This window comes from Protopterus annectens, chromosome 12.part0 (assembly GCF_019279795.1).
Source record: "Protopterus annectens isolate FY-2018-M chromosome 12.part0, PAN1.0, whole genome shotgun sequence".
NCBI lineage: Eukaryota > Metazoa > Chordata > Ceratodontiformes > Protopteridae > Protopterus > Protopterus annectens.
This window is the reverse complement of record NC_056746.1, coordinates 80,256,585-80,282,036: the sequence shown is the minus strand read 5'-3', so window position 1 is coordinate 80,282,036 and position 25,452 is coordinate 80,256,585. Positions and strand designations below refer to the sequence as shown.

General features: G+C 39.5%; 1 protein-coding gene across 1 annotated transcript in view; it reads left to right on the top strand.

Moving 5' to 3' along the window:
• The window catches only part of SLC5A11 (solute carrier family 5 member 11), a 717,678-nt gene that overhangs the window by 244,822 nt on the left and 447,404 nt on the right, over nt 1-25,452 (top strand). Inside the window, exon 6 of the mRNA XM_044089092.1 lies at nt 20,984-21,088. Within this exon, the coding sequence (XP_043945027.1) occupies nt 20,984-21,088 (105 nt within the window). The remainder of the gene's footprint in view (nt 1-20,983; nt 21,089-25,452) is intronic.

The window sequence follows — 25,452 nt, the reverse complement described above, 5'->3', positions numbered from 1 at the left end:
GAGCAAAATCCTAATAGGAAGGCATCTCTGATCAGTACTAGCAAAAAATTACAATCCCTCATAAAATCCTCCAAGGCCAGCTTCGAGAGAAAAATTGCACAGGACACCAAAGACAATCATAAGGCTTTTTTCAGTTATGTTAGAAACTTGGGATGCAACTCCCAGACTTGTTCTGAGTTAATTCTAAACGACAAAAAATACACTGAACCCACAGACATCGCCAATATCCTGGCAGACAGGTTCAGTGCGAACTTGTTCCCCAGAAAAGAGCAAATAACTCTCGCGGCAGAGGGCTGCCTCGCAAACATCTCAGATGCTCAGGTGAAGGCTGCCCTCTCCAAAGCAAAAAACACTGCTTCCATGGGACCAGATGGCGTCCCAGGTTGCATCCTACATGAACTACAAGAGGAACTAATCCCTCAAATAAAACAGCTATACAATCTCAGCCTCACTACAGGATATGTGCCCACAGAATGACGTACAGCAACAGTGGTCCCACTCCACAAAGGCGGAGCATCTACAGACCCTGGAAACTATCGCCTCATAAGCCTGACTAGCTTAGTTTGCAAGGCTATGGAGAGGATCATCATGGAGCTCATAAACAAAGACATTGGGGACCTACAGACACTAGATCCTACCCAGTCCAGCTTTGTCAAGGGCAGATCCTGCCTTTTGAACCTGGTTGACTTCTTTGAAACAGTCACCAAAGCCATAGATGAAGGAAAGGTAGTCCACACAGCCTATCTGGACCTTGCAAAGGCATTTGACACAATACCCCACTCGGGCATCATAGATAAGCTATCCAGCTTAAATATAAACCCCTATGTCACAAGATGGGTCGCAAACTGGCTCAAAGACAGAACCCACAGAGTGAGAGTTGCTGGAGCCATGTCAGACTCAAAACCAGTCACAAGTGGCATCCCACAGGGTTCTGTCCTGGGACCACTCTTGTTCGGTATATACTTTTCCGAGGTACAGGCAAACGTGGGAGGACTATGGCTCACCAAGTTCGCAGACGACTGCAAACTGGGTGCCATAATCAACTCTCCAGCTGACACAAACATCCTTCTAAAAGGTCTCACAGAGACAGATAACTGGTGCCAGCGCCATGGTTTAAAGCTAAATGCCAAAAAATGTATAGTCATAACCTTTGGCAAAACAATGTGCCCACAAATTACCACATAGGCGGAAACCCATTAAGTACAGAGAAAGTTATTAGAGACCTGGGGACCCAAGTTGATAGCAATCTCCTTTGAAAACCACATTGCCAAAGTGGTTAGAAAGACCTTCTACATAGCCCACCTCATCACGAAGGGTTTCACATCTAGATCAAGAGAGGTAATCGTGCCCCTTTATTCATCCTCATCAGGCCCATCATAGAATACAATGCCCTTTTGGGATGTACCTTACCTGACACCTGCAGCAATTAGAAAGACCCCAAAAGTATCTCACCAAAAGGATCAAGGGTCTCAAACAGATGCCATATACTGCTCGGTTAAAAACCAGCTCTACTCAGTTGCATACTGCCTACTTCGAGGCGATCTATGCCTGACATACAAAGCTATGTCAAATCCAGAATTAATGGACATGCTCCACCTCAGTAAATCTAAATTCCTTAGAGCCACACGCTCGAGGGACTTGAACCTCAGCACAGAAATAAATAGAACTTGCTGGAGGGACAGGTTCATAACCCAGAGGCTCCCTTCGCTCTGGAATAGAATTCCAGTTCATGTGAGGCAGAGAACCTCACTGAATCTCTTCAAGAAGAATCTCGATAAGTGGATGGGGGATCGTAGGTTTGTCCCAGGGATTACTCCTGTATCACTATTAGACAGAGGCACAGTAAACTAAACCTTAAAAAAGGGCACAGTATACTCAAATCAAGGGGTGGCGTAAGCCATACAGAATCGGGTTAGGCTTATAATTGCCCCAGGGCAGATAGCCTAGTATGAACCTATGAACCTATGAATATACATTTTACTACAGGCATTCCTCACTACTGAAAACAAATGTGACAGTCAGTTGGTGTACATATGTATGATACATGTTAATGTTCATATGTTTGTGGAATTAAGTATTGCAATGTGACCTGACAGGGTGTATTATGGATGAGAATGGTTCTTGTTTTGTGTCCTTTTTTTATTGTCTCCATACTCCATGTATACACCTCCAGTTCACTTATTGAACATCCAACCCAGGCTCTCCTTGATACATAATTTCATTACCCATCATTCCTCCCCCACCTCAAACTCCATATACACAACAACCAACCCTTCTATGGTGAATTAAGTTAATATTAATAGTCATAATACCAGAGCTGTATGTGTTTTGTGTACACTTCAATTCCTTTGGATTGCTTCTGTGTCACGAAGTGCGTCCATAGTTTATATATATGGCTGTAGATGTAACTGTATATATATGTGTATATATATATATATATATATATATATATATATATATATATATATATATATATATATATATATATATATATATATATTTATATCTATGTGCAGACATCACTGACATGTGTATATATATATATATATATATATATATATATATATATATATATTTAGTATTAATTTTAACAGTTATACATATGTAGACTTGTATATGTTGATTCACAAACTACATTACATTACAATGTACTATACATATGTACACAAAGTGACTGTCCCATTTGTGGTCAGTACTGTAGAATGCTTATAGTAAAAGGTGTAGTCTAAAAACCATGAAACATGTATACAGCTCAGATGACTTAGTGGTAAGTCCCATCACTGTGGTGTGTATGGTCCAGGGTGCAAGACCTGCGATGCTTTAAAAATGTTTTTTACTCCAGAATAAGGCTCATTTAGGCAGTTGTAAGCATGTTTACAAGTGTTTGTGTGACATTAAAGCAGCAGTTAAACACAGTTAAATGAAATTTTAAAATGTATAACCTGTGCGTGCTAAGACGGCTACATCTGCTAACTACTCAGGATATATATATTTCAGTGAAGTAACATCTCACTATGTGCTTACATAACATTGCAATCTCTGTTGACTTTACTCTCCAGCACACATGGGTTTATATGGGTGTTTCAAATGTTTATTATACTGACGATTACTACCTAAATATGCAAGCTGTGGTCAAGGTATACTTTTTAACATGAAAAACATCTCTGATTTTGTTGGGATTTGAACCACGAATGCACAGATACTATGTGAATGCTGTAACCATTACACTACTGACATTAACATTGCTTCTGCCTATTTCCTATTCAGATGATTTCTATGTGTAAGCTAGGCTAAGCAAAGGGCAGAGGCGCCCAAACACACTGAGCTTCACTTACTCTTGAAATAAAAACATAACAAATGAAATGAGAGACTATAAATTAAATTCCTAACTACATTAGGCATAGCCCCTCACTGACACACTTCAAGAGAAACCTTGATGTGTGAATGGGTAACAGAATATACACCCCTGGGATCATGCTCCAAAGACATGCATCTGGAGCGTTTCTCCCCGGGCCTCCACTGAAAACAGGCTCTGTGGAACCTAGTCGGACATTCCCGGTCAACAAATGTTAAATAAATAAAAAAATAAAAAAATAAATAAATGTGTCCCAGAACCATACAGCCAGGGGGAGGGGGAGCCCCTCCAATTTTATAGCTGCAAAACCTGTTGGGGAAATTGAATGGTGTTGAATTTTCATGTTAACAAGCCCTTTTTAGATCACTAAGTGCCCCTATCACCCTCCACCACCCCAGTCTTCAAAAGCTTCCGGCAACTCTGCCTGGAATCACATCATTGGCTATGCTTGACAGAGGCTCAGTTACTTCATCAATGGTGCGGAGAAAGCCAACACACTGTAGCTATGCTTCTAAATGCCCTTGGGAAGATAGCCTACTACCTATTTGTGAACCTATAACGTGCAGGCCATCACAGAAATAATATGTGAAAAAACAGAGCTTTCAGATCACAATATACAGTGAGAAATCACCATGTAGTCAGAAAACAGTTAAGTACAGCAAGAACATACAGAAGACTGGTGCTTAATCACTCCAAAAGCCTATCTTGGAAGCTAGAAGACTTGTATCAGTTTAAGGCTTTCTATTGCTTACCAGTAGGTTACCTACAGGAAAGATGAGAAACAAGCACAGATAGGAAACATACATGCAACAATACCATACCGGCTGGCATCTGTCAGCCTTAGGCTTTCAAATACTGGTCAAGGCTCTTGGCGTCCCCATGGTGCCTTTTTTAGGCAAGGCTCAAAGGTAATTCCCACCTCCATAAACAGCACAATAGCAGAATCAATGAGGGTTATGCTACTCAACGCCAGGAGTTGTAATCACAAAATGCACGCACTCACAGCACTCCTCAGTATGGACAATGTCAACATCTGTGCAGTAACTGAAACCTGTTTTAAGGCTCCTGAGAGCACACCAGCACTACTGGACTACAACCCATACCACACATTTTGGCCACAGAACATGGACTGGCACAGACATGGAGGGGGTGTATCCATATTCATCAGGGATACCTACACCTCCAGGTTAGTGGGGCAGCATGATACCTCTGAGATCATCCATGTGCAGCTAACATCAGCCACAACTGCAATGCAAACTGTGGCCTGCTACAGATCACACTCCATGACCCAAGACCACCACTCCACCTACTTGGAGATAGTAGAAAACATGAAGGTCCTACCGAACACCCTGGTATTGGTCAATTTCAACTACCCTACCATTAACTGGGAAACTTACTTGAGTACTCACTTCTAGGCTCAGCGCTTCCTGGAATTTATCACCTCAAATGCCCTGTATCAGATGGTAACCTCCCTAACCAGAGGTGGAAACATACTTGAAGTGGTAAGTACCAACATGGGCGACAGGTGCACCACAGCAGAGGTAAACCGGTCACTGGTTAGATCTGACTGTGAACTATTCACTGATGATTTCCACACCCAACCATCTCCCCCACGCAAGGAAACTACAGTGAAAACATTTGCTACAGCTAACTTCACACTACTAAAGACAGAGGTGGGAGGTTTCACAGCCCCCACGCTAAGGGAAAACACTGCTCAAGATACATATTTACAAATGCACTCTATAAGCACCTACAAGAATGTATGGATCGTGCCATCACTAGTAAACCAAGACTCGCTCCTCCAAGATAAGGACACCAGTCTGGTGGACCCCTGCAATAAACAGGCTATACAACAGAAGTAGGACAGTAGTCCAGAAAAACAGCAAATACCAAGAAGGACAGACATCCGTGACCAGTATTAGTAAGAAACTTAGGTCCCTCATGAAATCATCCAAGGCTAACTTCAATAGGAAAATAGTCAAGGATTTGAAAGATAACCACAAAGCTTTCTTTGGCTATGTCAAGGATCTAAGTGGTAACACACAGATTTGCGCTGTGCCAGTGCAATATAGCACAAAATATACTGAACCTACTGATATTGCCAACATCCTTGCAGATACATTCAGTGCAAACTTCACCCCCTAAAGAGCACACAACAATACCCGAAGAGTACAGTATCCCAGACATCAGAGACACACAGGTGGAAATAGCCCTCTCAAATGGCAAAACACAGCATCAATGGAGGCAGATGGTGTCTCAGACTGCATCTTGCAAACACTACAAGACGAACTAACCCCCACCTAATTAAGCTTTTCAACCTCAGCCTCAACACAGGCTAAATGCTCATACAATAGAGCATAGCAATGGTTATTCCACTCCATCAAGGTGGAAACACAACTGACCATGGTAACTACCACCCCATAAGCCTGACTAGTCTGGTCTGCAAAGCTATGGAGCACATCCTCATGGCACTCATTAACAAAGACATTGGTAACCTCCATACACTTAACCCAACCCAGGTCAGCTTGGTTGAGTGCATATCATGCCTACTGAAGCTGTTTGACGTCTTACAGACAGTCACCAAGGCATTAGATGAGGGGAGAGGTGGTTCACACATACTACCTGGACTTCGCCAAGGCTTTTGACACCATTCCCCACTTGGGTATTATTGATAAACTCACCAGCCTGTACATAAATCCATACATCACAGGATGGGTTTCCAACAGGCTTACACACAGAACCCACATGGTAAGACTAGCAGCCTCCAGGTCCAACTCTTAACCAGTCACAACTGGTGTCCCACAGGACTCAGTCCTGGGACCCCTACTGTTTGGCATATACTTCTCAGAGGTACAGGCAAACACAGGTGGACTACTGCAGGTCATGTTTGGAAATGACTGCAAACTGGGAGCCATAGTTGACAGTCCAGCTGACACAGACATCCTTTAAAGGGCCTCACAGAGACCGACACAGGGTGTCAAAGTCATGGCCTCAAGCTAAGTGCCACAAACTGCATGGTCATTCTATTTGGGAAAAACTAAACACCCACATATTAACACATAAGTGGCAGCCACCTTAATACAGATGAGGTAATATGGGATCTGGAGACTAAGGTAGATAGTGATCTCTCCTTTGACAATCATATCTCCAAAGTAGTTAGGACATCCTTCTATGTAGGCCATCTGATTACTAAAGGGCTCACATCTAGACATACTGAGGTTATAGTGCCCCTTTACTCGTCACTCATCAGTCCCATCATAGAGTATAATAACCCATTTGGGATGTACCTCAGAAGACACTTCCAACAGCTGGAAGGACCATGAACGTACCTCGCCAAGAGGATTACTGGCCTCAAACATATGTCCTATGCAGCCAGACTTAATAAACTCCTGCTTTTCTCAGTGGCATCTCGTTTACTCAGAGATGACCTCTGCTGGCCTACAAAGCCATGTCCAACTCAGGCTTAATGGATATGCTCCACCTATGGGAATCCATGTCACAGTGAGCCACACGCTGTAGTGAGCTAAACCTTGCCACAACAATAACTAGAACATGCTGGAGGGACATATTCGTGTCGCAGAAACTCCCCATGCTTTGGAACAACATCCCTAATTACATTATACAGAGCCCCTCACTAACACTCTTCAAGAGAAACCTTGAAGAGTGGATGTGGAACAGTAGATACACCCCAGGGATCCCGCCATTGGCTCTGCTCCACATAGGGACAGTTAATTAATCAATGGGGTAGCAAAAGCTGACACATTTTGGCTAGGCTTATGAATGCCCTTGGGCAGTTAGCCAAGTACCTACCTATGAACCTATGAACCTATACATACAGTATCGGCACATGCTGATAGCTTAATTTACTGTTCAGGTGTTGACTTATCTTGTGCCAATAGCAGTTGTGTGTACAATAGTTGAGGGCTGCCTATGTTGGATGTACACAGTAGACTGCCTTTACATGACAATTTGCAGGTAGTCTTGTGTGTGTGCCATCCATTTGTACTGTGTGTGCAGGTGGAGAAAAGTGTCTATTCCTAGGTGCCTACACTGTCAGTGTGTGTGCTATACGTTCCCTCCTTGCCAAGGCATGGGCATACTGGGCACACCTCTGTCTGCCTACTGGGGCTGGCTCAGGGTGTTTGTGGTCTGAGTACATCTGTGCCTGTGGAGCCATTGGCAATGGTGGTGGGCTGTGAGGGACTTCACCATTCTGTCCCTGCTGCAGCTGTTTCTGCAGGATCATATTGTGTAGCATGGCACATACTATGAAGATGTGGGCACATGTGTCTGGAGAGCATTGCAAGGCTCCACCAGATATGTCCAAGCAATGGAACCGTGATTTAAGCATCCCAAACACTCACTCTATGATGATTCTGGTTTGTGCGTGTGCCTCATTATGGCATTCTTGCATGGGTGTGTGTGCATTTCCAATGGGAGTCATCATCCACGGTTCCAGTGCATAGCCAGCATCCCCCACCAGGTGGCCATATGGGATGTCCCCCCTGGCAAATACCTGATACAGTTGTGAGGCATGCCAGATGTGGGAGTCGTGATACCTTCCATGGCTGCCAGCACACACATCTATGATAATGCCCTGGGCATTGCACACAACCTGGCAGTTGATGGAGGGGTATCCCTTGCGGTTTATGTAGCGTCCACCCTGCTCACCGGGTGGTGACTTGATGTATATGTGCATGCAGTCTATTGCACCCAGTACCTCCAGGTATTCTGCCACATGGTGGAAGAGACGCATATTGCTGGCCAACTTCTCCTACATTCGGGGGAGGTATATGTGCTCATCGGCATGTGGTAACATGGCATCCAGGAACTGGTGAACTACCCTGGATGCTGATGCCTGTGAGATCCCCATGATATCCCCAGCTGGCCTTTGAAAGGTACCTGTGGCTAGTATTCTCAGGCTTACACATACCTTCGTAACCACTGGGATGAGTTCCCCTCTGTTTGTTCTGGCGCTGAGGTGTAGCTGGCACAGCTCCACAAGTTGCTGTAGGGTGTCCCTGTCCACCCTATAATGCTCTACTATCTCCAGATCATGTAGCCCCTGGTAGGTTACCATGGGTCTGAACACTCTTCTCCTCCTCTGGTGCCTGAGGTGGTTGTCAGCATCATCCTCCACATCACCTTCAGTCTCCAACACACGCTGGTGGATCAAAGCTATGGCAGCCACTAACATGTTCATATTAAAAGTTATCTGTATGTATACACCAATGGTACAGAGTGTATTGGAATACAAAAGTGTGTGTGAGGTGCTTTCACACTTTATATTATTGTGCTATGGATGCTGCTGCTGATGTCATTGGCTGTGTATGAGCAATTCCAGCTGCAGGGTATCTTAATTATGGGTTGTACAGTGAGTACTGCAAGTGTGGGGCCTGTAGTGTGGAGTTATGCTTGCCTGCCTTGATTCATCTGTTGCCCTTTAATTCCCTTTTAAACCTGGATCCCCTCCCATTGTCAGGCATGCATCCTCCTGCCAGCTGTCTTGTTTTGTACTTCCCTACCCAGTCATGTCTTGCAAAAGCTTATATAACACAATTGTGCTTTGTTCTGCTGTGACACTTTACTGTTTTCTTTGCAGTACAGCCCTTCCCCTTTCCTGATCTGCAGGTAGCTGCTTGCAGCCTTGTTAGCTGTTGTCAATGGCCCACTGTAGGTTCCTAGGTGTAAATTAGTCATTTGTACTCCAATATCCCTGCTGCAGCATTTCCTTACTTTTTTCCTATATCCTTCCTGTTTCAGCTCCAGTGCACGCCGCTAAAAACCCATTTACCGAGTTTAAGCGCATTTTAATCTCCATTCACATGCATACTCAGTTATTTTGTGTGCTCTCAGCTAAGCAAACCTAAAGCCAGTTCAACACACCCCTTTCCTGCAGCTTTGCTAAGCTATGGGCAAACCGGATTAGCAATGCTCCAATGTGCTTACAGCAAAGGTGACACACCCCTCTCTTGATGTCATCTTTATCTCATGGGCACACCTCGGTGTTATAGCGCTACACTGTGAGGTGCATCCTTACATCAGTGGGGAATCTATGATTCACTATTACTCCTCTCATTTGCATGGCATTGCCCACTAATTCCTAGATACCGCTCATAACATTGACACAGCCCCTTAGCAACCCTTGCACCATGGTGTGGTGTAACATGCCTACCATTGACAATTATGGGGAAATCATGATATGTGTTACATTTCAATTTTATTATATATTTTTCTATTTTCCTTGCGATCGCGTTTGCGAGCCGCTGCCCTACGCTTAAACTTCGCGATAGTGCGGAAAAAAAATTAAATGTTATTTTTATATTTTATACGTTTTTTATGCCAATGGCTATATATTTAGCCATTGGCATATATTAACAATATAATACATGTGTTTGGCCAGTTGTCATGGCTCTGATTTTATGTTTGCAAAAATGTAAACAGTTTTTTATGGTTTACATTTCTGCATGTTTACACTATGCCTGCACCACTTCCTGGATCACTAAATACCTTCATTTGCATGCTACACTACTGCAAATGGCATAATTAGCATACAGGTGCCAGGAGCTGTGCTGGCGTAGTGTACGCAGGTAGTGCATGTGGAAACAGCTCGTTCCTGGATCGCTCGCCAGCCATATTTGGTGTTGGAATGCCAACGCTATGCCTACACCTGGTGCAAGCTTCGTGAACCCTGGGCAAATCTTTATCCACTGTATGAGTATAAGGTCTGTGCATTCTAAGTGGATTTTTGTTCCCAAAACTAACTAGATGGCTTAGAAAATCACTAACCCCACCTAAGGTTCTCCAACTTAACTTTTTTTTTTTTTTGCATCCTACTGACTCTTCATACTTTCTGTTTTTCCTTGTTAGTTGCATCAGGACCGCATTCAGAGTAAGTAACAAATTACAAGAATAAGGGAGAATCAGATTATCATCTTCTTCTTTAAAGTATAGTACGTACTCAGCATTTTGATGAACATAAGTTGAATTTATCTTATATGAAGATGCAATCTCATTATAACTCTGATCAGATAAATCATTATCTAAAGTACTAGCTAAGAGTTGTAGCTCAGATAAAGTAATTATTCCTTCCATAACCTCTTTATTTAGGTGAATGTCACCTTTTCCATACTTATCCTCCAGATATTTCTCTTTTTTCTTCTCTGTATATTTATATTTTTCCATTTTCTGCTAAACATATTTGATCTCTATTTCTCCTTCCGTTACATTTATTGCTAGGTTGCTTTTTTCCTTCTCGTTTCTACATGACTGCATCTTCCTTTCTGGAATGATTATATGCTTCTGTTATCGTTCCTCTTTTTACCCATCTTTTGAGTGAAGTTTTCTGTACTGTAATGTTATAATTTTTCTTATGTGATATATCCTGGCGTGTTTCTAATTGCTTGATGACAGTATTATTCAATTGATTATCTTTATTTATTAAGATATTCAACTCTTTATCATTATTTAAAGGGCACAGTTCTCTAACTTCACAGTTTGACTTATCAATGGTGGGTGTAATTTCTAACTTTGTCTTAAGGTCTTCCTTCCAAAAGTGAACAAATTCAAGTATTGTGCATAAAGCTGTTCCATTACTACAGCTACATTCATAAAAAAGGGTACATTTTTACCCTTTGTTATACTTAATAAATCAGTTATCTTTGTAGAACTGACACATTTACTGCACTGGCCTGATATGTTGTTTAATATGTTTATCTGACAGCTATCATATTCTTATAGAAATTCATGATTTAAGAGATCCACTAACTCAAACATATTGAAATTAGCCATTTTATAGAACAACAGATATGTCTGTGCAGCATCACAAAATATAGACATATAATCAGTGAATAACATTGCCAATGTAGTACCACTCATATTGAGACTGGCTTTGAACAGATTAAATGCTCCCAGTGTGGCAGCAGCAGCTCTGGCTCATCAGGAAAATGTGCAGTACGTGTCTAATTTTATGTCTAAATTAAAGGAAAGAACAGGATCGGAGAAAAATATAGGCATAAAACTAAATTATAGTGAAGATACTCTGCTAGAACTTTGACTTTTAAACTTTCCATGTGAAAGGCTTGCTGAGTGACTGTCTGCGGGGCCTGTGAGGCCTACAACACACTACGAACTCTGCAAGTTAGGAATCATTCTCAAACATGGTCCAAAGTGCTAAGTGCAAGCAGAGTCAACTTTTACCAGTCACAGAAGGAGGAGAAGATGAAAGAAATGTGAAAGATCATGAAAACCGGATCTCAGGCTGGAATCACTGCTAGATTAAAAGCTAACTCCTACAGGCCTGTGCTTCCATCTATTTTATTGGCAAACATTCACTCCTTAGAAAACAAAATGGACTAAGACTAGAGCTGACTACTCAAAGCAAGGTGAGAAACTGTTTTGTGCTTATCTTCACAGAGACCAGGCTAAATTTCAACATTATTGATAGTGCAGTTTATGTGGAGGGGCTATCATTATTTCGATGCATATTTTTACATGTAGATCCCCAGACTCTCAGTGGGAAATCTTGGGGAGGAGGAGTCTGTATTTACGTCAACAATAACTTTTGCTCCAACTGTGAGATGGTCTCCACTCACTGCTCTAAAATATAGAGTACATGTTGCTAAAATGTGGACCATTCTACTTGCCTAGGGAATTTAATGGGGTTAGTATCACAGCTGTATACATTCATACATTTATCCCACTGCTAATATAACTGAAGCACTGGTAACATTATACCAGCTGATCAGTGAACTGCAAAACCAGAATCTGGACCATTTTCATGTAATAGCAGGAGACTTCAATCAGGCCAAGTCAGTTCTACCACGTTACTATCAGCACGTGGATTTGCAACTAGGGGTGAGAACATATTGGATAAGGTCTATACCAACGTCAAACTAGCATTTAAGGCAGTGTCTCACCCACACCTGGGAAAACTCAAACTATCTCTGTGTAATGTTGCTTCCAGTGTATAGACCATCATTAACCAGAGGGAAGTCATCCAAGAAACAATTAAGGATTTGGCCAGAGGGGAGCAGGCTCAGCATTCCAAGATTGTTTTGAAAGCACAGATTGGAACATGTTAAAACAGGCAGTCACTATAAACCAGCACATCAACCTAGGTGAGTACACAGAGCTTGTGATAGGATGTATATGAAAGTATATGGATGATGTGACAGCCAATAAGAACATCACCATATGGGCCAATCATAACCCTTGCTTACAAGTGGGGTATATGGTCCAATCAGAAACCCTGGCTTACAAGTGGGGTGTGTGAGCTTCTGAGACCATGCAATGCTGCCTTTAAGTTGGGGGATAAGGATGCCCTTAGGTTAGCCAGAGTGAATCTAAATAGGGGTGTGAGAGATGCCAAACATGCCTATGGACAGAAAATTCAGAGTCACATCACAGACATAAAAGACTCCTCCTGTTCTCACAACCTTCTACAGGGGGACTATAGAAAGCATCTTGTCAAACAGTCTTTCAGTATGGTATGGAAACTGCTCTGCTTCAGATCGGAGGTCTCTCTAAAGGGTGATGAAAGCGGCCAAGAAAATTATTAGGACCACTCTTCCATCTATTCAGGACCTATACTTATCTTGATGTCTCAGCAGAGCCACTAAAATAGTCAGGGATTTCATTCACCCCGCCTATGGACTGTTTTCCTTCCTATCATCTGGCAAGCGCTGTTGCAGTATGTGGTGCAAAACCACCAGATTCAGTTAGAGCTTCTTTCCACAGGCCATTAGACTAATCAGCTCTACTAACAACATGCACGATGATGGCCATCAGGTGTAGCAGAGATCTATGTTGATGAGAACTCATATTTTTGTCCAATAAACCAACCGATGCGAAACTAGTCTTCTTCTGCCATACTGATAACTGTTGGAATTTGGTGCAATAATGTACTATTTTAGATTCATAAAATGTTTTGGGTGTTATGTCTGTAAATGGCTGGCTGTGATGTAGTAATGTCTGTTGTAACACTTCTTGTGATGTTTTGCACATCGAGTTCAGAGAAATTAAATTTCATTCAGTTTGCAGTGTTGTGTGAAGTCTAAGTGACAAAGTTCACTTTGACTTTCACTTAATTGTTAACTTGCTCATATGTTGTACACTGCAGAATACATTATATCCTCTGAATTAGCTGTGTAATAAATAAGCAAGTATATCAACCATGATCTTATAGTACCAAAGACAGAAAAACAGAACAAAATCAGTCAGTAAAATGATGGATCTTCACTATAATTATTCAATTATACAAAAACACCAAGTCACAATGCATTTCAAAATATCCAACTAATTAGCTATTTAGCTAACAAATTAAATTAAAGTAAAATATAAGCAAAAGCGAGCTCGTGATAAATCTGTTTCCTTTCTTTCCGTACATGCTCAGGCAACATCCCTGGCTGATCTCCTGTTACCATAAGTACACTCTTCATTAAGTATTCAGCCTGTGTCTTGGACATTGATCTTATCAGTATTATGATTTTTCTTTTTTTCTGCTTTTTATTCTTAAATGTGTGATAAATCAAGAATTATTTTCCCTTTACAAATGTAAATTAATACTAATAGGTTCTATGTTAATAATATCACCGTGTTAAATTCCATATCTGATGCTGTATCTACTGTTACACTTGCTGTACCTCCTGTAACATATGTTGTATATACTCTTTGTCATGCTGTATTTACTGTTACTAGTGTTGTATGTGCTGTCACATTTTGTGGAGCTTTTCTCCCCAGGCCTCCACTGAAAATGGACTGTCTCCAGTCAGACTTTCCCAGTAAACAAATGTAAAACAAAATAAATAAAATAAAAATAAACATACTGCTAAGAGTACCCTTAGGAGCTATTTCTTTCCTGTCTCACCCAGCATCTTTATCATATCTGCTGTGACCTCATCTGACCCTGCTGCTTTTCCTGAATTCATTTTCCTTAGTGCTCTTCTTACTTCTTCTAGGGTAGGCTCCTCCCTCCTCTCATCATAGGCTGTGTCTGAGGCAGTACAGCTCCTCTCCTCCTCTCATCATAGGCTGTGTCTGGGGCAGTACAGCTCCTCCCCTACTCTCATCATAGGCTGTGTCTGGGGCAGTACAGCTCCTCCCCTACTCTCATCATAGGCTGTGTCTAGGGCAGTACAGCTCCTCCCTCCTCTCATCATAGGCCGTGTCTGAGGAAGTACAGCTCCTCTCCTCCTCTCATCATAGGCTGTGATAGGGGCAGTACAGCTCCTCCCCTACTCTCATCATAGGCTGTGTCTGGGGCAGTACAACTCCTCTTCTTCTCTCATTGCAGGTCATGTCTGGTGCAGTTCAGCTTCTGCAGGGTTTTCTTAATTCTTAAGCTGCTGGAAGTACTCATTACATTGGCCTTTGATATACTGTGGACTGATAAGCAGGTTGTCGCTGGCATCCCTTAGGAAGGATGTCTGACTATCTTCTTTATCTTTCTGCCTTTGCTTTGTAGGCTTGCAACCCAACAGAGTTTCTTGGTGCTATCTACTGAATCTCAAGAGAAACTGATAGAGTCTCTCTAATGCCTTGTTCTTTACTATTGCAACTCCTCTGTTAGTCTCGTTATTAGCCAGCCAGTATTCCTTATTAGCCTGGTCTGTCTTTTCTATCTCCCACTGTTTCCTGCACTCCTTTCTTTTTATGACTTCCTGGACTTCTGCATTCTACCACCAGCTTTTCTTATGTACTTTATTTCCATACGTGACTTAGCCACATATCTGTTCTGTAGTCCTAACACATGTTGTTTTGAGATGCTGCCATTCCTCTTCAGCGCCACCTACTTCCTTCTCTTCTTGGGGTGCTAGAGCTCTAAGTAATTCCTTGAACTGTTGTACTTTTTCTCCAATCAACTTCCAGGTCTTCAGCCTAGTTTCTGATGACATTAGAGCCTTCTCTGACCATTGCTTGCAGCTGATTGTTGCAACCAGTGGTTTATGCTGTGGGTTGACTGTTTCACCAGGGATGACTTTGCAATCACTGTTTCTACCCAATACCCTTTCCTTACTAGGAAGGGGTCTACCTGAGTTTCTTGTTGGCCACTTTTGTATGTGGTATAGTAACTGTCTCTCTTGCTGAACCATGTGAGGGCTACCATCAAGCAAAATGCCAGACATATACCCCTCCCTCCATTAGTATGGAACTTTGGCATAGGTTGGAGTGTAGGTTGAATCTTGAACCTCCTTATCACCAACAAATATCCATGCCAATTTTTGCAGATATTAGTTAACATGAACAGACCACCTACAGCCAATTTTTACACCATTGTGTGGCTATCCTTGACCTGGCACACAGTCTGTGACTTGTGTTCTACTATACTGCATGCAACAGTTGGGACCAAAGTGGTTGATCTATATAAATTCATGTAGGCACCATCTACAATCTGTTCTGCTGCCCACAATGCAATTATTGGGTGTTTTTTGAGATGGAGACACTCAGTGTGCTTTTTAGGAAGTGAGACAAACTTCTCAGAGACACAAGGAGAACATTCAAACTCCACATAGACTTTGGACAGAGGTCAGAATCAAACCTTGTGCCTTTTGAATGGGAAGCCAAGACCTTAACCATTATGGCAAATGATCTTTTTAAAGCAGGTTTGAAAGCACATATAAAGCAAAAAAAATGTAGACTAACCACAAAAGACAAACTAATAAATCCACAGGCCGAAAGTCTTCCTAACAATCAAGTCAAAGGAATATGCACAAAAAAAAAAAAAAAAAAAAAAAAAAAGATGCGGCAAGTCTTTTAATGTTAAGCATTTTCTTCCAGCATAATGCTAAGGAATTCATCAGGCCATATAAAACATTTAGTCAACCTGTGTTAACTGTTGCCCTATTGACACAAACATCAACTTCATATCCACCATAAAAATACTTGCTACCTTAAGAAGTAATAACAATGAAAACAATAATTAAAATATCCAGCCATTTACTCATAATATAATAATTTAATATAATGTGATCATAACATCCCTGCTTTCAATTTTAAAACTGGTATAAAGAAAGTACTTCACTGAGCCCTGTTGCACCAATTGCATTTAAAAGTAACTGCCCCTGAAAATCCTTAAGCTCTAATAAAAGTTATCTGTTACCACCCCATGTAGTGTTAGTAACAGAATCCACAACAAAAAACTTCAGTTTTTTTAGATAACATATCTGGACACACGTTTGTTCAATGGACTTGGAATATTGATTATCCTAATTCCCAGAGCATGTTTGTATATATGTTTTCTTAAAGCCCTCATGGTTTTACCACATAGAATGCACGACATATCTGACAAAGTACTATAAATACAACATATTTGGAATCAGAGGTCAAAAGCTATTAGTTATGATTGTACCAAATGTATGTACAAACAAAACACACCAAAAACACCAGTATAACTGCAATGTGAAGAATGTCTACACTTAAAATTGTCCATTTTATGTTGGGAATTGCTGGTCCTGTCTGAAAAGCCATAGAGGAATTATTTCACATTTCTGCCCCAGAATCGAGATTTTTTCACCCAATAATTTGTCCTTATTTTCTTAATGAATAAATATATTCCAGTTGTTCCTAATAATATTTTTTATCTTACTTGTGTTATTCCTATAGGTTAATGCCATTGCCATACCAAAGCTCTGGTTCTTCTTTTTATCAGCACTTAAAACACTCCCATGTACCTTATAGGGATTTACATATACAATTATCTCTCTTCAATTCTATTTCATAAATAATAGAATCTAAAAACATGACATTAAACTACCCCATTTTCATTTAAAATGTTTGATATTCTGAAATCCTATGGGCTAATCTCACTAGTTGTCATTTGAAAATACTTTTTTTCTGATTAATGTGATGGTTTCTGTCAACATGAATATAATAAACATATAACAAACACTGAACTCTGAAGTAACAATTTCACAATATATAACAGCGGACTGTTTAACACACTAATATAACAGTCATAACGAAACACCTTATGCAGAACTTATGTAATATGCAGAATATGTAGGTTTTTAATAATGTCTATGCTCACATTTTAGTATTTTCACCATAATTAAATATCGATTAGTTGCATGCCATAACTGATAGGTTTTATACAATGCATACACACACACACACACACACACACACACACACACACACACACACAGACACATATATATAAAACTGTAAAGTAACAACGTCAGGCTGTGTAAAAGTGTACTATTTCATATTCCATTATAGCTGTCGTAGTTCAACAGTCAAGGCAGCTGTCTCATAATATGTGCATTTTTAATGTCTCACTCAGGCTTTATTTTAAAGCTACAGCTCTAAATAACTGACAACTCACCTTTTTAAGCTCCTTCATATAAATAGCCTCCAAGTAGGCTGATCCTCTACAAAGGACTTTTAAATTTCTTGCAGTTTATAAGCTATCAAAACATGTCAACTTACATATTCATAAAAGTTTCATAAACACACTGACACACACAAACACACACACACATACACACACATACACATAAACACACACACACACACACACACACACACACACACACACACACACACACACACACGCATATATACACAAATGTACACAAACCATGAAAAAACTAATGCAGTATAAAACATGCAAAAACAGATGTAAATAAAGCTCCCTTCAATAAAATGAAATCCTAGCAATCCTTGCTGGATTAGATAACATCCAATGAAACCACTTTTGATGAACCTACATGCTCCATTCAAATGGTGTCTTATCAGCAAAGCTGATTTCACTTACAGTTCTACTTGTGAAGCAATTTCATAAAATAATTATATCTTATCTTAAATGTTGATAAATGTTTTTCTAAGCATGCATTGCAATTTGAAAATGCACTGTCATAAAAATCCTAGCAAAAGTATTGTATTCTAGCAATTGATATGCCCACCTACAACTGCACTAATGTCATTTACTAATACTGTCAACTATCACAGGAACAACAATAGCTATGCATCTTCTATCTTCCTTAAATAGTCAAAAGCCTTTGATATGTTTTCACATACTAAATTCTAAATGTCCTCTTTGTAATTCCACCCTTGCTTGGTTTCAAGATTACCTCACTGGATGCCAGCAAGCAGTCTCATGGCAACAGACCTTATCACCCCTTTTGCCAGTAATCCTAGGAGTCCCCCAAGGCTCTAGCTTAGGCCTACTTCTATTCTCTATATTTACAAACAACCTCCACTTGTCAACCCCTCCAGCTTTGCTCATCCAATAAGCAAATGATTCAACAGTGATATGTTCTGCACCCTCTCAATTAGAACTCCAGAGTCTAACACAAAAAGCCTTTCTTGCAGTTGTCATGCCTCACAAATGTTCAATTAATCCTAAACCCTAAAAAAACAAACTTGTGATTTTCTACCCTAATAAAGTTGCTCCCCCCCAACACATTTAATATCACTTCACTTAACAACTCCATCATAACCCCATCCCCTCACACTAAACTTTTAGGAGTAGGAAATCAACTGCAAACTTAAATATGATATTCACATTTCCCAGACTGCAAAAAAGTGCATAAAAAAATTGATACTCTATACAGGAACAAACACTACTTCACTAAGAATACCAAGATTGCCATTGCTCAAACCCACTTAATCTCAACATTATTGTATACAGCCCCCATACTCATTAACCTTAGGAAATCTGAGTTACAAAAACTCAAATCCTGTTACAATAAAATCGACAGATATTAGCTACGAATTTAACAGCTAGATCCCACCATTGCTTTGCACTCAAGCAACTCAGCTGGTTAGAGCTCCCCCAACCCCTGCACCACACACCAGCTAACTATGGCCCATAAAATCCTTTCTGATCCTGAGAAAATACCAGCCTTACAAAGACATCTTCACCTCATGCCACCAACAGACCACTCTGCCCCACCAACAAATACCATATAAAAACCTATGTATCCAAAAATCCAGCAGGTGATTCCCTCTTCTAAAACTACATAGGAAAATCTGGAATGAACTACTAGAAAACATTACTACCTCTGCATCCTAGCTCAGTTCAAAGCAACCTTAAAAAACACCGATTAAACAACTGGCTGTATCCTTGCTCTACCCCTAACAGCTACCTATCAAGCTCTCCATTCAATACCTATCCATATTCCATACCTATCAAGCCACGTCTCCATTCCAAGTCCTGCCACTACTCAGCATAACATACAGGTCTTTCTAACCTCACACCTTCCTCATTATATTCTAGCTGCTACTTGCTTACCAGTAACTCTCAGTGTTAACTCTGATAGGAAGAAATATCTCTGTTTTCTCATTGTAGCTATTTATATACTTGCAAATAATGAATGTTCATTTCAAACTCTGGATTGCCCATTGTTTTATAACATTGTAATGTTATATACTTTGTAAATATGGATTGCTCGTTCAAAACTTTGGAATGCCTATTGTTCTATAACACTGTAATATTTCCTTATACTATGCTGTTAAACTTTATTTTACTGAGTTTCTAACTTTCTTGTATATATAAAATGGGTTTATATTATAACAGCGAATACTTAAAATAGCAAACACTGCATAATCAACCTTAAAATATCGAAACGGCAAAATGCCGAACACACAGAACAGCAACTTTTTTCCCTGGGAAAAAAATCGCTGCTCTGTAAAAAAAAAAAAAAAACAAACACCCCCCCCCCCACACTTAAATATACCAACTCCGAGAACCCACCACAGTGGAGGAAATGGCAACATCCTGAAAAAGGCCCAGTGATTTTTTTCCCTGGGGGAAAAAAATTGCTTCTTCATGTGTTCGGGATTTCACTGTTTCAATTGAAAAGGTTCGCTTAAACAGCATTTACTATTTTAAGCATTCACTGATTTAACAGGGAACCGTATAAAGTTAGACTAAATAGTATGTAGCATCGCTATTCTATCTGAACATTACACACTTACACACTTGTACTGTTACTATTATGTTGTTGTTCAAACTGGAACTTTTTCCCCCGGGCCTCCAGTGAAAAATGACATGTGTCCAGTCAGACTTTACCGGTAAACAAATGTAAAATAAATAAATAAATAAATAATAAATACACAGAGCAGTGTGGCATGGTTTAATGACAAATGCTTGATTAAAGAACTGTGTCTGAGCTATAAACCATTATATCTAACATTATATTTACAAGTCGAGAATAAATCACAGCTCTAACTAAGGCAACCAAAGCTTTTCTCCCCGGACCTCCGCTGAAAAAGGACGTGTCCAGTCTGACTCTTCTGGTAAACAAATGTAAAATAAATAATAAATGCACAGAGCAGTGTGGTATAATGACAAATGCTTGATTAAAGAACTGTGTCTGAGCTATAAACCATTATATCTAACATTATATTTACAAGTGGAGAATAAATCACAGCTCTATCCAAGGCATGTATAGCAGACATTGTCAACTGTCACATCATTAAAAATCTAGCCATACTTCTCATTACCCTGATGATGTATTTTGTTTAGTCTGTTCAATATTATATACTTAGACCTGTTAAACAAGGATGCATATAAAAGATGCATAGCAGTATATATAATATAATATGCTTCATATTAAAGACATACTCTATTCGAGATGCATGAATCCATTTACTATTTTAATATACAAAATATTTTTCCTGCAGGTCACAACAATGCCAGAATATTTGAAGAAACGATTTGGAGGCAAGAGAATTCAAATGTTCATAGCTATTTTGTATTTGTTCATCTATATATTTACAAAGATCTCAGTAAGTAAAAACTGCAATTTGCCACTGATGTATTTATGGACTTACTATAAAATGTAATTATTCTATCTATCTATGAATCTTTCTCTCTGTCTTTTACTATGCTACTTCTGTAGAATTCTGATAACTAAAGTGAATAGTGTGACTCAGTTTAATCTCGTATATATCATAAGGAAGAGCTGCAAAGGGCACAACCTTTGCACATGCAAAGCAGACTCAGTTCCGGACCTCCCTTCTTGGTAAATGGTGCATGTGGATGTAACAACTGAGCTGAATGTCTGTCTTCAAATATGATTATGAAGATTGAAGAGGCTTTCTTTTATGGGGTGTAAAGCCATGAAAATGTAATAAATAGATACAATATTAAAAAGTAGTTGCTTTGCAGGACAAGGGATTTGTCACGTTAAAAAAAATGTCTGGAATCCTTTCAGTTTCAGACATCACATTACCACTATGATTTCCCATTAATGGAAACATCAGCATGGAGGATAGATGGCAGTCCCACTGACCATAACATATGCTAATGAGGCAATCTGGTAAAGCAGTTAAGGAAATTAGCCATGTGCTCTCTCCTGCAAAAGCCTGCTGCTACTAATTTGTCTGTCATGCAAGTCATAGAATTATTCAAATGTGTAAATTACCATGGTTGGCGGAAACATTTAATACCGTTAAAAGTGAATGAACTCACTCTGCAAGTAACTTCAGTGAAGTTTGGGAGAGACATGGGGATGTGTGCTTGTGTGTGTAATTGTGCGTATGTATGTGGAAGTTTGTGTGTGCCTCTGCAGGAGCATGAATGAAGTCAAATGAATCTGTGTGTTTGTTAGTGTGTGTTTGTGTGTGGATGTGTGTGCGTGGGTGTGCATGTGTGTGTGATGAATGTCTGGGACAGTGTGGGCGTGCATGAATGGCTGAATATGTGTGTGTGCATGTGTGTGTGCATGTGTGCATGTGTGCGTGCGTGTGTGTGTGTGCGTGTGTGTGTGTGTGTGTGTGTGTGTGTGTGTGTAGGGGAGAGGGTGCATTTGCCAAGATGATGCATGAGTCAGTGGTGTAAATATTACTGCTGTCACCGGTCTGATGGTGCCACCAGTAAAATAAAAATGTGATTCAGATACATGCAAATGAGCCAATAGTGATAACTTCCTCGGTTTAGCCAAAGCTAGCTCAGAATTACCTTTTGAGTAAATTGACCGCCTGCATTATAGAATTTACTCAGGCAGTAGGGATCCTTATGAATCCCAGGGTTCATATAATTTGAAATTTTAAACCAGATTAACTCAACAGAACTTACATTTCTTCTTGTATTTATTATTTATACAAATACCTGCTAGCTTGATATAGTAGTCTGTATATAAAATCAGTTTTTATCCTTTTTATGCATACACATGCATTAATACTAAAAACAGAATCAAAATCATTACAACACATTCACAGTAATGGTCACTGGTACAATTAATGCATTTCTGCTTATGAAAATGGAATTTCATTACTTTAATAATCATGATCTAGTGTCTTTGCAAACAATGTCTTCCTGCTCCTGACAACTAGATCATAGCATAGGTATAAGACAAAAAATGGTAGTTAATCAGAAAAGCATCATAATACAAAATATGAAACTTGGAAACAGAACAGTAAAGATATCTGTATATATAATCAGAAACTGTCAGAACCAGATTTTTGAACCAGTTCATGCAGACAGAAAGAGAGAGAGAGAGAGAACTACGGAGCCTGCTACAAACATGTTTTACATGGGCAAGACAGACATTTTATAAAGACAGTGAATTCCTAGATACCTGAGGAACTGCTTATAACTTGTTCACATAAGTGTGACTAAAAATGGAAAGGGTCATGCAGCTATGACTGTTTCTGTCAGGTATCAAAGTTTATATTTATTGTCTTTTCTGTGATGACTTTAATCTGTCCCTCCCAAACTTTACTGAAGTTACTTGCAGAGTGACTTCATCCACTGAAGGCAATGGGCGACAGACTGCCATCTTTTAATGGTGTTAAATTTTCTTGGATCCCATGCAGGGAATACATGTTTTACTGGCTCTAGTTCCAAGATATCAATGCAGGACAGACATCATAATAATAAAAATGTAGATTAACTGTCTTCTGCATATCTTCACATTTGAAGAGGCTCTCAGAGAAAAGAAGTTCGTAACAGAAAGTGCCATTCAATCAGGAGTCTGGAAAAAAACAAAGAAAAACAAGTATGATGAACAGAAATGCAGCAGCAAACAGATCTATTTACATTAAAGCTGACAAGTACACATATACCACCACTTAATATTAGAAATATCAAGTATGTGCAAACTAGGTTATTTACAATGAATTCAAATATTCCATTATTATTACAAGACTAATATTACAAAATATAATAGGCAAGAAAAACATTATAAAAAGGGGATTTTTTTTCCATCTGAAGCTGCAACCAGTCATGTTTGTCTGGTTGTACCTCTATAAGGATGCTACTTGACCATTCATTGCTAAGTGATTATAAAGCTATTCATGACATTACAGTAATGCATTGTATACAGTAACAGTGATGCTTAATCTAGAAGAGGGCAATTTCTATATATGGTGAGCAGGCAAAACAAACATATATGAGTCTACTGGGAAAAATTAATTGACCAGCTAAGTAAACACAGTCTGTGGGGAGTGGGCTAGTATTACCCTTTCATAGGAAGCATCAGTTGCTCACAAAGGCAAATAGGAACCACATTCACATTAGTCATACTACTTTGGGTAGTATAGGAAGCACATTCACATTAGTCATACTAGTTTAGGTAGGATAGGAACCACATTCACCTTACTAGTTTAAAGTAGGATAGGAATCACATTCACATTGCTAGTTTAAAGTAGGATAGGAACCACTTTCATATTAGTCATACTAGTTTAGGTAGTATAGGAACCACATTCACATTAGTGATACTAGTTTAGGTAGGACAGGAACCCAATTCACATTAGTGATACTAGTTTAGGTAGTATAGGAACCACATTCACATTAGTGATACTGGTTTAGGTAGGATAGGAACCACATTCACATTAGCAATACTAGTTTAAAGTAGGATAGGAACTACATTCACATTACTAGTTTAAAGTAGGATAGGAACCACATTCATATTAGTTATACTAGTTTAGGTAGTATAGGAACCACATTCACATTAGTGATACTAGTTTAGGTAGGATAGGAACCACATTCACATTAGTCATATTAGTTTAGGTAGTATAGGAACCACATTCACATTAGTGATACTAGTTTAGGTAGGATAGGAACCACATTCACATTAGTGATACTAGTTTAAAGTAGGATAGAAACCACATTCACATTACTAGTTTAAAGTAGGATAGGAACCACATTCATATCAGTCATACTAGTTTAGGTAATATAGGAACCACATTCACATTAGTGATACTAGTTTAGGTAGGATAGGAACCACATTCACAATACTAGTATAAAGTAGGATAGCAGCCACATTCATATTACTAGTTTAAAGTAGGATAGGAACCACATTCATATTAGTCATACTAGTTTAGGTAGGATAGGTACCACATTCACATTAGTCATACTAGTGTGTGTAGGATATTAAACAAAAAGAAGGCGATAAACTCCTGAGTATCAAAGTGCCTATGGTTGCCACCAGACAGGAAATTTTCCTGACATTCAGGAAATCAGTGTCTCCCTAAGGAAATCTGGAAATTAGGGTCTCTGTCAGAAAATTCAGTTTTGGTATGTACCTGTCAGGTATTTTGTTCTGTTTTTTTAGCTGACATCCTGGGTGATGGGAAACATGATCATAAGTAGGCAGCTATGTAATCAAAATAATGCTTTACATGATGCATCTCAGAAGCACACAAAACAGTCTGGGCATTCTTCTTTTAAGTGAAACAACATATCTGTCCTCCTTTTAAAGTTTATGTTCTCTGTGATAAATTTTCACACACATTTTTCTCTAGTATAAATAATATTGCAGATGTGTACAAAACCTGTATTCAGGAACATATAATTTACACATTGCAGGAAATGGTGTGTACTTTTTCCGCTCTTATGATGATGATGATGATTATCTAACGTAATACTTTCAGCAAATATACCAGTTGCCAAAACAATATTACGGATGTCTTTTAACATACACTATGGGGAGAATTCAATAGATCAAACCAAAAATACGCAGGGAAGACAAAGTTCACGGATCAAACCAATGCAATGTTGAGTCAAAAAAAATATCCAGCACAAGGGAAAGTTGAAAAAATCTTTTAAGAATTTATTGTGGCAGACCCCATAAATACAATAAAAGCAAACCGGTTTCAGCTAGAATACTGTAGCCTTCTTCAGTGCATCAAAAAACATTCATTAGGGC